The 17,037-nt window shown below is 43.5% G+C and overlaps 1 protein-coding gene across 1 annotated transcript in view; it reads left to right on the plus strand.

Annotated features, from left to right (window-relative positions):
- Positions 1-17,037, plus strand: part of GRIN2B (glutamate ionotropic receptor NMDA type subunit 2B) — a 167,716-nt gene that overhangs the window by 125,118 nt on the left and 25,561 nt on the right. Inside the window, exons 4-7 of the mRNA XM_010210327.2 lie at positions 12,255-12,463; positions 12,782-12,953; positions 13,623-13,776; positions 15,306-15,431. Coding sequence (XP_010208629.2) covers positions 12,255-12,463; positions 12,782-12,953; positions 13,623-13,776; positions 15,306-15,431 — 661 coding nt within the window. The remainder of the gene's footprint in view (positions 1-12,254; positions 12,464-12,781; positions 12,954-13,622; positions 13,777-15,305; positions 15,432-17,037) is intronic.

Genomic DNA, 17,037 nt, shown 5'->3' on the forward strand with positions numbered 1-17,037 from the left:
TGTTCCACAGACAGTCACGACATCTCAGACTGGTTTGCCTTTCTTCTGCATCCTAAATGGCAGAGGACAAGTGACCTTTTCACAGTGGGGCACAGTTTAAAAGACAGAGAGGAATCTGGATGATTTGTCCATGTTTTGTGGGCAGCCTGGTTGGGCTCTCACCTTTCCTTTGCTCTGACAAATCTGAGATGTTCTTTGGTATCAGTGTGGATGTTCTGGGCTGATAGGCTTAGTTCTTAAAACATTTGTGCTCACGTGTTGGTTGGGCTGTCTGCCAGGATTTATGTGAGAAAGTGACGGAAAAGAAGTTATGATTATTTAACAGTTTATAATGCAGTTAAGAGTAAATGAAATTTGATGGGCCAAAGTAAAAATCACATCCTTAGCCTCGGGGGTTTTTTTTTCCCTGATGACTTTCAAATGCCTATTGCAAAACATGGAGATATTGGCTTATCTCAGAGAAGTGGCCTGAAGACTTTTGTAATGACAAGTGTCAGAGAATCTAATTACAGGCTTACTAATTACTGCCCTTATAACAGAGGTAGCTACACATTACATACACATTTAAATACACATATGAAGTCATACAGCTAATTCCGAACTGCAGGAAGTCATTAGATCCATGAACTTACATGTGCCACAGAAGACCTTTTGCAACCTGCTGAGAGCCTTAACTTCATCTTAGGTCTCCAAGTCTGCCTCTGTCATGCCTTTTCTTTTGCTTTGAGTCTGCGGGAAGGGAATGGCACAAGATGTGGTTTATGTCGGCACGTTTAGGTACAAAATGGCAGACAAATCTCTGAAAAATAGGTGCACCTGAGGGCTGAGAGAAGGGAAAGATTTTAACTCCCTAAGGCCATGCTCCCAAGACAGCAGTCCTTGGCTTAACCCCTCTTTGCTAGCTGGGGTTGGCAAATACATAGCTTCTTCTCTCCTTCCCAAATTGCTGATTTCAAGGTTATCTCTCTCTCTCTATCCACACCCAGGTCTGATTGCACTCCTTTTGTACAGAGATGACTTGCAGCCCAGATGGCCTCAGCTGGGCCCTTGGCAGTTCTGCTTGGACTCTAAGCCCAGATCAGCTTTGAAGAACTGCTACTGGGGGTATCTCAGTGTATGTGTGTGCATGTTTGCACCTGTGTATGGGATGGGAGAAGAGCAAAACCTTTGGCAGAGCCACTCCCTGCTGCTCACATGGCAGTAATGTACACATGTACAGTGGAGTGGTTGTCCTGCTGGTGGGCTACATCCAAAGGTCAGGTCTTCTCTGTAGGGTGTAGGCAGAGCTGACAGGTCTTGTCTAATGTTCTGCCAAAACTCATCAAAGCACCCTGGTTTTCAAGTAAAGGCCAGAGCTCAGCTGTTGCACTTTGTAGTAGGTCAGACAGGAGTCTTGAAGCTTGTGGGCTCTTTCTGAAGCCCTCATTCACCAGAGAGCTGAAGCATGAGCTCCTAAGCCAGGAGGTGTCCAGCTGAGGACTACAGCCCACAGCAGCTCCTGGGAGTCCCTCTCTCGTAAGATGGGTTGCTCTGCAGCAGTATGGACAGAAGTACCCTGGTAATGCTCACTGCTGGCTGATACTGCTGTGGTTTGGGCCAGCACTTCATTTCAGGATAGAGATGAGGCTGTTGTTTGGTGTCTGTTGGGTTGGGGACAAACCACCCATCCCAGATCTAAGTCAGTGGTAGCTGAGACAGGGGGTGGAAATCACACCATGAGTTACTCCCTCATCACTGCAGGTTTCTCTACCACTTACACCGGCCTCACTCCTGCAGCTGGTCCCGGCATAGGGCATCAGGGCAGCAGACTGAAGGCATGACAGAGGCAGCAATGAGGAGACAGGTCTGTGCACTGGGGACCATGAGCTGATGAGCTGGGCCATGATGGACCACTGTCCCTTTCTGGTCACACAGGTGAGGTGAGAGCTGTTTGCTGTCTCTGCTTCCTTCCACCCCCGTCCCCTGTGTTTATTCATGAAAACCTGAGTGAATAAAAGAAAGAAGGAGGGAAGAAGAAATTTAATTGTGGCCTGAGGTTAGCTCCTTGCCTTCTTCATAGAGACAAGCAAGGAAGACTGTGGATGAGAAAAGGTACAAGGATGTCAGAGAGCAGCCCCCTACACCACACACGGAATAGAGGGAAAGCAGCAAGGGTGTCCCTGGTTGCCTCTGTCCCACAGCTTTGTTTCCAATCTGGCCCCTTTAAAAAGCCAATTAAATTGACCTGGCAGAGAACCAGAGTGAAGAGCTGAGCTGAGCTGGTGTTTCTACTCAGTTTGGAGATTTGGTGACAATTTGGAGCAGCATCCCTTGGGATGTCCTCAATGCAGTGCATGAGTCCCCTGCCGTTTGCCGGGGTGGGGGGGAACATGCAGACATGCATGCTGAAGGTGTTGAGGTGGTGGGACTAGTTATGCCAGTGTTAATCCAATGTGAGGATCTGGACAAAGGGTGTGTGGCAGGCAAGGGCAGCATTTGCAATCACCTGCCCAGGGCTCTGTGGCCAGAGAGAAAAGAAACAGGGATGTGCATCTCTGTAACTGCCTTCCTTGAAATCTTGCTCCCAACATGTGTAGCAATTCCTCCAGAGAAGGTGTGTTCTTCCTCTTTTCACCTGTGAGAGAAGAGTTGAGCACCCCATGTTTCTCTGCAGAGGGGTGTGCATGCGGCTGTGCCTGCCTGTGCTTCTTTCAGCACATGTGCTTCTCTGCATGGGGGCAATGTTGGCTTGGCATGAGGAGGGCAGGGGCTCTGGATGTTGTATTCAGGATGGGGAGGTGTTTCACCTACTGTGACACCCCCCTGGTGAAAATGAAAGGATCTCTCTAGTATTCTGGAAGAAGCTTTTCAAAGCAGCACCTTCAGTCATGCTTGCACAGCTCAGAAAACAGTGAGGTTTAGGAAATCCACCCCCTCTCTCTTCATGTTGCTTTCTCTCCTAACCCTGCCAGGGCCTGCTTCAACATTTAGCTTTTCTCAGCACAAGGATATGGGGGTTTTTTTGCCTCCCTCTGGATATGTATTTTTAAACATTCCTTCAGCCTCAAGTCCCAAGAGATGCTGGAAGGGATATTTGCTCCATGTAAAGATTAGGTGTCACCGTACAGGGGAACACGTGTCAGGGTTTTGTACAGGACCTGCTGTACAGGACCTGCTTACCAGATGAAGCTCTAAACTGTGTCCTGGACTGCAGTGTGAATTGGAAAGCCTATCCCTCCCTCTGTGCAGCATGTTTGAGGGGGGAAAAAAGGACTGAGTGAAAGAAATGAAAGCTCAGCAGAATGCAAACCCAAGCCCAGCACTCAACAGGGAACGCTAAGGGGAAAAAAAATCATTAGATAGGGCATTACATGCGTGGACACGTACTGGATGCAGACACACACCTGCACAATGCAGATGCACTTGTAGAGACCACAAAACACTTTCAGAAGGCATTTAGATGACTATATATGCACATAAAAATACATTTTTCTTTAAACCTTTGTGACTCTCAAACCCCTTATGATATAAAACAGGCAGTCTTACCAGTATCCCTGCTTACATTTTCCCTTACCCCCCATCTTCCCACTGCAGAGCAGTGGACATGCTCAAGGTGAAACCTCCTTTCACCTTAGACAAGCAATGATAGGAGCAATGTCAGCTCTCTGGCTTCAGATTTTATTTCCCAGACCAGAATCAGAATAGACTGATGTTGCTAGAGTTTAGAACATTGTATTGAGCTCCCTTTTCCTCACACAGAGTAATTTCAGAAGGGCTCTTAGACGGCCCTAAGGATGCAACATGATTGAAGCAAGAGCCTGAGCCAGGTGCTGGTACAGTTGGTCTGCAGTGTTTAAGATGTAATTTTTTTTCTAATTCTTCTTCCAAAATCCTAATACCTGATTTTAACCCCCTAGAAGTGATAGCTTTACTAAGTTACATCCTCCAGCATACTCAGATCACAGCCCACACTACCATGAAGAGTTTCTTCTAACCTCTCCCCTCACATCTCCTAATTATGCCTGTGCTGATTGCAGTCTGCATTTCCATAAATCATGGTTATGTGTATGTCAGGTAGCACTGAGTATCTTAAACAAATCTGTCCCCACGGAAACCATGATGCTCTTGCAGGAGCCTGGATGAACCACTTCCTGGGCTACTGAGTTAACACTACCACCAAGAACACCCACCGTCTCCCAGAGGGATCCGGGCTGATTTTGTGCTTGTAGTGATCTCTTGGTACCTTCTGGTTTGGAGGAATGATTTTACCAAGGCAAACACTTCGGCATTCTCACAGCTCTGACCTTTCTGTGACACCAATGGAGCTCTATAGTTCACTGACTTTGCAGAAGTCAAAATTGCTCAAAGTATATCTCATTAACCTTCTAAGGCTAATCATGGCAGGGGACAGGACCTCAGTAACTGCAAAAAAGCATATAAACGCACCAGGAAAGAAATGTTTCAGCAAAAATGGCAAGAGCTGTGTAAATGCCAGACCTCAGTGAGCTGGGGGACTGTGTTTCTGCAAAGAGCTTTTATTCCCAGAATGAGTTGTAAAGCAAGAGCAAGTACTTCACCCTGTCTGTATTCTAAGCCAAGCCTCTCTCTGGCATATGCTAGGTGCTGTACAAATATAGAGGAAGAAAATTCCACCATCTCCCGCAGCCTACATGTTTAATTGAAAGGCTATTAGAAGCAATTCCTGCTTCTGCAGGTGCAATGAAGAAAGCAGACTTCCCCAGGTGGTTGTGGAAGGTGAACTTGAGGTTCAGGAAGGAGTGTTGTTTCTGTGTTAATTAATTTTGCATGTGGAGCATTCAGAACCATTTCTTGTCTGCTTTGGCTGATGTGGCTAATTAATCACCTTAAGTGTCTGTAAACAGGAGATTTTTGCTCTCTGTGGCATCTCCTCCAACTGTTGTAGACCAGCCTATATGAGGATACAGACCTGTAGCCATCACAGGAATTATTCATTTGGTAATGGCTGGGGTGTGAGCACTATTAAGTGTGAGAGTCATGACTTAACCAGCTTGAGTTAATGCTAAGAGGAATGTCCTATTTGCAGGGATGTGGAGAAGGTTTTGCTGCTGAATGAGGGAAGTATGAGCCTAGGAGGTGAAGATATCAATAACAAAAGTATTTATCTTCACGTGGTTACCTAGGGGACAGAGATATAACAATTAAGAGAGATTTTTGACATCTGCAGGCTGAAACATCAATGAGAAAAGGTTTTCCACAGAGGAATTCCTCTTATGTCTTCTCTTTACTTAAGGCCACTGGACTGGAAAGGTTCACCTGGTCCATCACTGCTACTCTAGGCAGCAACATTATATTGCCCTATACAAAGCAGTTGTGCTTTTTCTTGACCTCATTTTAGTTGTTTTCACAGCTCCTTTTGGAGACCTGTTTCAGAATTTCCCTCCTCTGATGGTTAAGATCCATCAAGCCAAATTACCTTATTTCTGGTAGCAACGTTATTTTTCTGCTTAAAAATAACCCCAACCTTTTCTCCCCTTGTATATCTGTTCCCCCATTATATAGAGAAGTCATGTCCCCTCTTGGCTTTCATTTATCTAGGTTAAACAAGCTTTTTAATCTCCTTCTTTAAGGCAGGCTCTCTGTTACCCTAATCGCTCAGTCCAAGGTTATATCTGATAATTACCTTTTCTGTAAGTTTCCTTGCTGCTCTGCCCAAACCAAGTGTAAAACAGCATGGCCTGTTGAGCAATTTTGAGGTGAAGAAGTTTGTCAACTATGAGATCCAGGAAAAAGAGGACATCAGGATGCTGCTGTTAAAATCTGCATTTGTTCTCCACCTTATCTCTATGAAGCTAAAGTTTCCCATGATGACTTAGTTCCGGATAGAATTTCTTTTTAATAACAGTAACAACATCTGTATCCAGACTGAAAGCCAAGCCTGTGGAGCTACAGTAGATCTTTGTCGTTCAGTTATAGTGTAATATCTTGCACTAGCTTTCCAAAAACTACCTCAATTCCAAGTGATTCAACTTTATTTATGCATACTTCTTCTACTGCAGCAATAAGGTTACAACAGCATCCCCAGGTTTGCCTTTACCATACCCTGAACAGTGCTTGCTTCTTCTGGCAGTGTCCCAGTTATAATTGCTATTTCTATGGTGTTTCTATTATTCCTGCAGTAGCCCTTTTCAGGGCCTGCCCAGTTGTTCTGGTTTTCCCATGTCCTCATTCAGGATCTGCAAGAAATTATACTGACAAGACTCTCCCTGGACTGTCCCTGCTTCCCAGAGGGGTTAGGTATGCTTTTCCATCAAGTCTATTACCAATAACACTGCTATTTTCTGCCCACTGCCCAACATCCTACCTTTATATTTTCTATATTTGATCTTCCTTTTTTTTTAATGTATTAAAATCAGGTGTAAAAGTTACATAACCTTTTCCCAGTTAACCATCTGACAGCAAAGCTAAAAGACAGTAGATTTTCACATTTACACTATTTACAGATACATGCTGTACATGTTCCCTCATCTGGCTCTAGACACACATGTGTCTCCTCAGTTCCATTCTACTTGTCAGCCTCATGGCCTTTTGTGTATTTATCTGCTCAGTGCACCTCAGAGGTGAAACCATTCCATTATCTCTATTTTACACAAGGTGGAGTGGAGGCACAAGGGTGCAGATAGGGTTCTGGAGATCTTTGGTGGAATAGGATATTCCTGCCTTCTAATCCATGCTCTGTATTGTTGCCTGAGTGCTTCCCCACTGCAATGAACAAACCCCTCAGCTCCTGAAAAAAAAAAAAACAAACCAACAAACCTGAGGAAACATTGAACTTTTGGGGAAATGCAAAAAGCAGTTCAAGTCCTAAGTGAGTTTGGAATGGTCTTCCTTTTATTCTGTAAATGAAACCAAATTCCTTTTGCTCCTTTCATATTTCTTCTATAGCAGGAGTGGCAGGAATTGAGAGAAGATTTTAAATGAGTGGTGCAAGGCACAGTGCAAATGGCAGCCTGAATGAAATAAATACTATCAAAAGACTGCCCAGACATAATTCTCCTGCAGCCCATTGAAAAACAAGCACCTGAAGATTCAAGCTTTCCACTGAACTTTCACCCCAAACAAGAATAGGATTCCTCTAAGCATCTCGCTTAAGAAATATATTTGAACGTTTCTGGTTTTGTCCAAAATTGTGTTCTGCTTCCTAGTCCTTCAAAGCCAAATTTCTAGGAGTTTTTGGTTTTCCACCTGTTGACATTAGTTAGAGAGTTTTCCAGATGCTTTTGTGTTTTGAAGTCCTGCCTTGGCATATGAAGAGGAGCTCAGAGATTTGTTTCTGCCCTGGCTGGAGCAGACAATTTCAGAAGTTCATGGGAATAACTTGTAAGTCATCCATACTAACCCATCTGGGTACGGATTTTGTAAATGGTGAGACTGGGTGCTGGTCATTTTAACAGATGGTTGCTTTTGCCTATGTAGCACATAAAACATACATTGAATGAGACTCCTCTGTGTTATTAAATATCTGGCTGACTTGACAACATGAAAAAGAGCACACGTAGAAGCACAAAGAAATATACTCTCCTGGTATAGATTACAGTAAGAAAAATTAAGTTAGACATCGGGAATAAAAAGACCTTTATCATGGTAAGGATAGTTAAGCATTTGGAATAGACTGCCCACAAAGACTGTGGGCTCTCTGTCAGCGTAAGGACAGGTGAGACAAACATCTGCCACAAAAGGCTGTTATAAGCTTTAGCTTCCCTTGGGAGGAGAGAAAAGCCTCTATTTAGAATTAGTTTCAGGGAACTAATGTGATACACCTTTCGTTAAAGATGTGCGTTAACATATTGCAGAACACCTTTATTCTGGCTGTATTTTACCATGGTTAAGGCAATTTGCCAGCCCAATGGGAGGCTTTTGGAAGGCTCTCACTTATTTTCTCCTTGCATAGGCAATCTTAGCTTTTGTCTGCATAGGATAACATATACTTAGGCAAACCAATAGCATATATGATTTACTTTTTGTTCTACAATAGCTCTTTCTTTGCAAATGTATTGAACTTCTACTTCCAACAGCTTGTTATCCAAAGTAGGATCTTATACTTAAGGTATAAGTTAGCTGCGCCCCTCCTTCAGCACCTCCAAATTCATCCCCAAACTAAAGTGACTTTCCTTTCTTGATCAGATGTGGTACAGACAGAGCAAGGGGAATCTGAGGTGAATTTCTGACTCTCAGAAGCCCTTCCCTGACATATAGAAACATACCTAGGGATTGTAGAATATGATTAGAAAGGAGTTTTTAAGGATCCTTAGCATCCTCACTTCTGCTGATTCTGTGACCCTCCAGGGCTCCTAGTGGGAGTTTGGATGACTAAACTATGATTGGAGAATGCCCAGTGAGTCTTGAAACTGCAGGGTGACAAATAGGTAAGATGCCTGGGATGGTTTTTTTTCCTCTTTTTTTGCTGAGGCCAGCACTGAGCAAAACCTAAGTAATAACAGTTCAGAAGCTGTTAATACCAAATACCCTGAGACTTCAGAAGTGCCTTGCTGTGCTCTGCACAGGTTATATTCTTTAAGAGTAGGCATCATTACCTGGACAAATGTGTGACATTTAATTCTGTTGTGGCTAACCTCTGTCCCCACAGTGAATTGCTACTTCTCTCTCATGGCAGATTATCTACCATATGATGCCCATTTGCAATTTCTCTCTCTTGCATTGTCTCCATCCTCTGCATATGTGGTGTTTCTTATTATCCCACTGTCCTTGCTCACATACTGCTTATGCCTGCTCTTCTTTAGCTTCATACATACACATTTGACCTCTGCAAGTGTGAGAATGTAAAGAAGCCTGCCCTGTCTTAGTTCACAGAGCTTTTCTAACTTTGCTTATTCATATCTGTCCGTGTCTGCAGATATATGGCATGCTTGATTGTTTAGATTAGCAAGTAAACATAATATTTGCATGTATTCTTGAGGCACTCCAGAGTTAATTTGAAAATTTGGATCAGAACATTTCCTTATATCCTGGATTTTTTTTTCCCCTTTTGGGACAATTTAGAATGATTTTATCTGGAGTATTGTGTCCATTTTTGGGCTCTCCAGTTCAAGAAGGACAGGGAACTTCTGGAGAGAGTCAAGTACAAGGCCACCAAGGTGATCAGGGGACTGGAGTATCTTCCTTATGAGGAAAGGCTGTGGGAACTGGGGCTGTTTAGTCTGGAGAAGAGGAGACCAAGGGGGCATCTCATTAATATTTACAAATATCTAAATGGTGGATGTTGGGAGGTTGGGGCATCACTTTTTTTTGTTGTATCTAGTGACAGGACAAGGGGTAATAGGATGAAGCTGGAACACAAGAAGTTCTATTTAGACATAAGGAAAAACTATTTTGCTGTTCAGGTGAGGGAGCCCTGGCCCAGGCTGCCCAGGGAGGGTGTGGAGTCTCCTGCTCTGGAGGTTTTTAAAACCTGTCTGGACATGTTCCTGTGTGACCTGGTCTAGGTGGACCTGCTTTAGCAGGGGGGATTGAACTTCATGATCTCTAAAGGTCCCTTCCAACCCCTACTGTTCTGTGATTCTATGATTCTACGACAGGATGTGTACTACTGTATTTGCAGGTCAGGTGCTTCGCTGTGCAGAAGACTGTGGTGAAACTGTTGTTGTTATCCTAATTTCATAATGTTGCCTGTGTAGTACAACACTGTGAAACGTGCCTGGCACACAGCCTTATGAACTCCCCTTTCTGTCCCAGAGAAGTTCTGGGTAATTACAAGTTGGATTTGGCTATCTGATCTATTTTATCACTTAGAGGTTTATATCATGCCTTTTACTATGATATCTAAGTGCTACTGAGATTCTGCAAGATGTCTCTTTCATCAACCGCTTATTTCTATGATAAGTTAATGTTACTGAGATGAAGTCTGGGCTGTTCTGTGCAACATCTTAATCACTGGTCCCTAGTGAGCTCTGTGTGTGCAGTTATTTTGATTGTCTGGTGGCTTCACTGAACTTGGTTTTGGGGATTTGAGCTTAGCTGCTTGAGGGTTAAAGTTACACTACAGAAATCTCTGGATCAGATGATGGTAAATTGACCTGCTTGATCAACAAGTGAAAAGTCCAGGGCTCAGCAGACCCTGGGTGAGCATGTGCCCTTTATTCCCTCAGAAATTCGCCTTCCATATCCAGGCTTAGATGTTATTATGAATACAGAGTATCTGTTTCCCTAGACAACACTTATTTGTCTTTTCTGGACAAAAGTGGCCACCAGTTCCTGAGGCTCCCAGTTTGACAGCTTTCACCTGCAGTGTATTTGCACTTTCACCAGAGTATATTTAAAAATTAAAACAACGTCTCCCTACCCACTCAAGCAACAAAACCAAACAAAACCCAAAAATTAAAAAGAAGAAAGAGATAAAAAGAAGAAATATAGCTGTGTACTCCACCATGGGTCAAGGGAAGACTGGAGGCAAGACCTCCTTGGCATTTTCTGCCAATTGCTTGTTGTAAAGTCCCCTGGGAGGGTAAGACCAGCTGCCTGGCCACTTCACCTCCTTGTTACAAAACCCACTGCCTTGCTCTCTCTGGGGTGCCCTGTTCACACTGCAAGGATGGATGAGGAGGCTGCTGTCTTCTGCCTTTCTTCCCCCTCCACAAGCCCCCAGAGTGGATTTTTCTTTCATGGCCAGATGAAGCATTTGTTTGTTTGTTTTGAAGGTGACAAGTGTTTCATGTGAATTCTAGCTGCTCCCAAATGCCAAACCCCAGCTGGGCTTTGAGTTTCACAGAATAATGGCTGACACCTAATGAGCGTCTAATAAGTGCTTCTCCCTCCCATTCTGTCATTTAAATAAATAAAGGACTGAAATTTGGGGGTGGTGGGAGGGGTGTTGGATTGCAGTGGAATGAAGCTTTGCTGTTTACCCACCAAGCAGGTACACCACTAAGAGCAGTCCTGTAAACTTCCCACACACCCACACTGCCTCTGCCATCAAGTAAATGTGTCTCAGCCCTGGCCTGGAGGGCTTTCTTTGAGGATAGTGCAGGAAAGTTCCTTCTAAAGCCCAGTTAGTTTCTTGCCCTCACAGCTTCAGCTGCCAGCCAAGGTGCTAATTAGTGTCAATTGTGATGGGGTGAATTGAGAACAAAGGAAAGACTTTGATAGTTGAAAGCATACTTGATGTTCAGTTTTTTCTTTTCCTGGAATTTTTGCAAGGAATGTTATACCATGGGCAGTGGGTGTACTACACATATCATCTCTTCAGGGACTGGAGTAGCTTCAAAACAACTCTTATTTGTAGCAGTAGGTATAAGGAAACTGAGTTCCACCCCCCTTTTGTGACTGGTGAACATATGATCTGTTTGCTTGAGCAATGGGAAAGAGAAAAGATCTAAAATTGCAATACATACTTACAGAAAAATTGCACGATTAAAAAGTCATAGATGCCCCTTGATTTTATTTTTTGTGTGTGTCAGAAACACAGAGCAATTATTTGCTTCCAGCTAAGGTATGTAACCAAGTCATTGGGAAAGGACAAGAGCAGATATTTCAGTAAGACCTTGGCAGGGGATAGAGAGAATTACTGTTAGCAAGTATCTCTATGTTTTTCTCCTGTAAAGACGCTTCTGAATATGCAGAACAATTCCCTGTTCAGTTACCTGTCTCTTGGACGAACTCAGTCCTGACTAGGAATGGGCAACCTTTTCCCAGAAGAAGGAGTTGTTTCTGGACAAAATCGGAAATTGGCTAAAATGAATCTGTTTGGTCAATTTCACCAAAACCAAATGAAAACAGAATTTCGAAAAACTAAAGAGGTTCCATTTTGACTTTTTCAAGTGAAGTATTTCAATTTCTCTATTTCAAAATGACATTTGTTTCAGCATTTGAATATATTTCTCCTCTTTTTTTAACAGAAAAAAAAATAGTAGTGGCTACTAGGCTAAAGTCAACATTTCAGGAGACAACAAACTCTGTTCCTATTGTTTAGCTGAGGAGCTTGAAAGACATCATATCCATTTGACCATGTTGATGGTATCCCCCTGGTCATCCACTCACTCTCCCAGAGGGTGAGACCATCACAGAGATGAGACAACAAAGACATCTTTCTTGTTCTCCAGTTTCCCCTTGTTTGAACCCGCTTACTCAGAGCCTTCTCCCCAGAAATGTCCTCATCTTACATAAGCCATGAGCTTGGAAACTCCAGAGCGGTCCTCCTGCCCAGACCTTGGAGAGTTGTGGTTGGTGCAGAGGGATGGGGCAGTTTAGAAGTCTATCTTCTTTGGTTTGTGTCTCCATAGGTGGGGAAATGGAAAGAAAAAAAGCTGCAGATGAAGTACTATGTGTGGCCCCGCTTTGAGCTGTATCCCGACTCTGAGGAACGTGAAGATGATCACCTAAGTATCGTGACCTTGGAAGAAGCACCGTTCGTCATTGTGGAGAATGTGGACCCCCTAAGTGGCACCTGCATGAGGAACACGGTCCCTTGCCAGAAACGCATAGTGACTGAGTATGCACCCCTGGGTTTTTCTCCTCCTATTGGGCTCTCCCTTCCCAGCAGGATGTAGAGAGTTTGTTGGGCCAATACCATCATATCCTAATAATCCTTTCTAGAAAAGTCACTTCTATTTGCCCAGCCTGACCTATGTCCATTCATGACTGGCTCGTTTGGGCAACTGATCATAGTGTGCCCCTTCACCCTTCAGCACGTGTAGCACAAGTGAAATTCACCACATTATATTGTGGGAGGGGGAGCATATACTGACAGCAGAAGGAACTTCAGGGAGTTTTCCCAGTCATTTAACCTATTATTGTTGTGATGGTTCAGGAACAAAACCGATGAGGAGCCAGATTACATGAAGAAATGTTGCAAGGGGTTCTGCATCGACATCCTGAAGAAAATCTCGAAGTCTGTCAAGTTCACCTATGATCTGTACTTGGTGACTAATGGCAAGCATGGGAAAAAGATCAATGGAACATGGAATGGAATGATTGGAGAGGTCAGCAGCAAAGGGAGGGCATGGTGGGCTTCATCCCTGGGCTGGGTGATATGGGTCAGGTCTGGTCTCCTTTCATTATTGGTTCCCCTTCCAGGGCAGGGACAGAGGTGACTATAGAAATGATTGGTCTGGATTCCTTCTGGGCACAGGGGGAATTAATCTGCTGTGACACTGTGACCATGACTACCTTTCCTGTTCAATAAGTAATTATTATTCTCTATGGTGCCACAAATTTGGCTTGCTCAGTCAAAGAAAAAGGGTGATATCCGTGCACTAGAGAGGCTGCAACCTAGATTATGCTTAGATCGTATATAAGGTGCATAAAGAATGAAATAAGACTTTGCAGTGTTAAAGGGAGGAGAAAGCAAGGACAGAAAAATGAGATAAGATGTCTTCTCGGGGGATGATGTGTTTATCCTAAGACCTCTGCGGATTTATTTTTTATACACGTACCAGCTTTGAGGAGAAGATTAATGTGTATAGATTTCCTGAAAGAAGAAGATGTCCTGATGAAAGATTAGAAAGGAGAGGTGATAGAAACAATATAGGGAATGGGATTACAGGAGTAAAAGGACTGTGTGGAAAGGCAGGAAGGTGAGGAGAGGTTTGGCTGTGGTTCTTGGGAGGCGCCTTGAGTCTATGTGTGATCTTTTCCTTTCCCTCCTCCAGGTTGTCACCAAACGGGCATATATGGCTGTGGGATCTCTCACCATTAATGAGGAGCGTTCAGAAGTGGTGGATTTCTCTGTGCCCTTCATTGAGACGGGAATCAGTGTCATGGTGTCACGTAGCAATGGAACTGTCTCACCTTCTGCCTTCTTAGGTATCATTTTAATCTAAAATTAAAACTTCACCCCGTGTTCATAAAAAATTAGGTGAAGGTTGCTTGTGATTCTTAGCCTGAAAATTCCTTTTTGGGAGTACTTGTGGGACAGGTATATAAAAATAAACTTTAGTTCTAAATCCCCAGCAAGCAAAATCCAGTCAAATGCTAACAGGCACTGCCTAAGACTTACCAGGTATTTCTCAGCAATTTTATGTCTAATCTCAGCAAAGAATGGGCTCACTCAGAGTTGTCACCTACACTGCAGCATGTGGTTTCCCAGTGACTCAACTAATAGCATGTTCAAAGAGTGGAGGCCAGAAGAAAATTGATTCTAACCATATAACTGGTGTGCCACAGTACTTAGTGATAGCAATTAGCAATAAATTGTTGAGCTTTGAGAGGTGTTATTTGTGAATAAGTTGTTACCTTGACCCTCCTTTGACAGAGCTGACTGGTAGAAGTTAGAGATCTAACAGAGCTTTTCAAGAAGAGTTGGGCCAGCAGTTCTGTGCTCACATTATGTCTTCCAACAAAGTGATTTCTAAAGTCCTTCAGCGGTTGAGGGTGATCACAAAATGCAGAAATGATACTTCATTTTCCCAAGACATCCATGTCTTCCTAGTATCTACTGTTTGGCTTTAGGAAATGCTTTATGATATAGCAAACACAGTATAGGAATTATAGAAGTATTGTGTGCTCTCTGACAGCATCCTGAGAACATTTACAAACAGAAATAACTTTTTATGGGTAAAGAAATTTCTCCAGACCTCTCTAAGTAGGAGATTCATGACCACTTGGTCTTCAGGAGGTTTTGCCTTTAGCCAGGTCTTGGATCATTAGCCCAGTCAATATGGTCGAGGTACGTAAAATTGCAGTTGCACTGAGGTTGCAATATTGGCTGTAGTCTGGAGCAAAGTTCTAAGGTTCTTTGACCTGATTCAGTCCATTCTTTATCTATTCAGGCTTGGAGAAGAACACCTGGCAGAGATGAAACATTTGCAGAGTATCAATGCTAACGTTTCTAGAATGAGCCAGTGTTCCCATTGGTACAGGCATGGCCAAGCTGAAAAAAACTACTATAATTATGGCTGAAACTCAGAAATTTGGAGATGCTCTTTGGCTCAATAGTATCTCGAAAGTTGGATGCTTGTCTGAAACTCTGCCAGTTCTGCCTGATTTTCCCCACTCTCTCCAGATGGTGCTGGAGGACTTCCTGGGAACAGTCTTTTATCAATGTGTTCTATTTTATCAATGCATGCCACAATGGCTGTGTGTAGTTGCAGATGGAGCCATGTGTCACAAATATAACAGTAAGGAAGAATGCAGTCATTACTGAGATAGAAACTACACTTTTCCCAATTCAAGAAGTTTTTCAGGCTCAAGTCAGAGGCTGTGTTGGAACTTCTAGTTTTCTGCAGTCCAGTTGACCCATGTTCTCATTGAGGTACTCTGAAGAACAAAGGAGGTGAGGGAAGGGTGAGGTGATGTTTCAGGTCTTTCATCATGGTTTTTCTCTCTCTCTCCAGAGCCTTTCAGTGCTGATGTATGGGTGATGATGTTTGTGATGTTGCTTATCATCTCTGCGGTGGCTGTCTTCGTCTTTGAGTACTTCAGCCCTGTGGGCTATAATCGGTGCCTTGCTGATGGCAGAGGTAAGGAGAGTCCCTCCTTGCTACAATCCTCTCTTGCTTCCAGTTCTGGCTCCTTTGTTTGGATACTTCCTTTGCCTTGAACAAGATATGGATCTAACCCACTCTGAGCTCTGTGTTCAGACTAAAGAGAGCGGGGATGGAGGCGGAAAAAAGGCTCTGAAGAGTGCAAGCGTGTATAATGGATAATTTGCTTGGCTCAGGAGATGGAGCCTTTCATCTCTAAAACATGCACCAGCTCCAACTCGTTTCTCATTGAAGAAAAATGGGTCCTGGTAGCTGGTGCTGGCAGTGGCTGTGGAGCTGTGCTCTCTGAGGCAATCAGAGAGCTTAGCACTGTCAGTCTTTTCTTCAGTGCTACATCTCCCTGGAGAGCAAGTGGCTCTGCCAGCCTCCCAGCATAGTCCTGTGTCCTCCAGACGCCATATCTGTCACCTGGGCATGTTTCTCCAGCCCTTGGCTCTCTGGCTTGCTAGGGCCAACTGAGAAAGTGGGAAGCTCGTGTTCCTGGGAGTGGGTAATGGGTTATTTTACAAGGACAGCAAGAAAGTTGGGAACAAGAGTGACCTATCTGTGTGGTTCTGATCTTCAGAAGACAGCCTGACAAGTTAAAGAGAGGATGGACAGACAGCATCTTTCGCCTTATTGGCAAAAAAAAAAAAGCCTTATTAACAAGCTGGCCCTTCTGTGACTTTTGTATCTTCACTCTCTCATGAATCAGCCCTTCAAACCTTTCTCAGTTTATTGGTCTTTTCATAATAGTGGGATAGAGATGCTGGAAAATGCACTCATTTACTCCCCAGTCTAGTGCTTTGAGTCAATTTACGCCATCAAATTAGAGAGGAGTGGAAAAAAAAAGTGTTAATGAGAATGCAGAACCACATATATGGGGAAGTGGAAAACCTCTCAACATGGAGTTGAGGAGGACTTTTATGACAACTAATCATAACCTCATGGATCTATGGACACAAGTAAATACTTCTAAACCTATGAGCTTCTTGAGAAATGTTAATACAGATGTGAAACTGGAAGCAGGTTTTTTTTACAGGCATGCAATTGTGCAGTTATTAAGTTAGCTGAATTGCAGCTACAAGTATCAGTATTTTCGAGTAATTATGAGCAGATATTATGCCTGACAGCTGTAATGTGGAAATCTGCTGTAGAGACTGCAATGCTTGTTTGGTAATGAGCACTCTGGCTAATGTTACTTTGGCTGCATTTGAACTCACCTACAACAGTATACCCCTGCCTCCCACATCTGCATTTTCTCTTTCTGAACAAGATTTTCTCTCCAGGTATATGCCTTGATCTAGCCCCTAAGTGACATTGGTTTGTTGTTGGGGCACTCAAAGTCAGAGCACTCAGAAGGATTCCAGGTCCCTGTTTTGGATCAGAATTTCCCATTGCTGTCTTGGTTTGTGACTGACAAAGTAGCTGAAAGCACATAGGTGATCAGTGGAGAGAGGAAGGCTTCAGGAGGAAACTTCTTAAAATTTCCTTAAACCTTACAGTTCCCAATGATGATTTGCAGGCCTTGCACCTGTGTGTCTTGGGACACATTGTGTAGAGAGGGATATAAAGCTACCACTCCAACATGTAAAAAGACAAG

Source organism: Colius striatus, chromosome 1, assembly GCF_028858725.1.
Source record: "Colius striatus isolate bColStr4 chromosome 1, bColStr4.1.hap1, whole genome shotgun sequence".
NCBI lineage: Eukaryota > Metazoa > Chordata > Aves > Coliiformes > Coliidae > Colius > Colius striatus.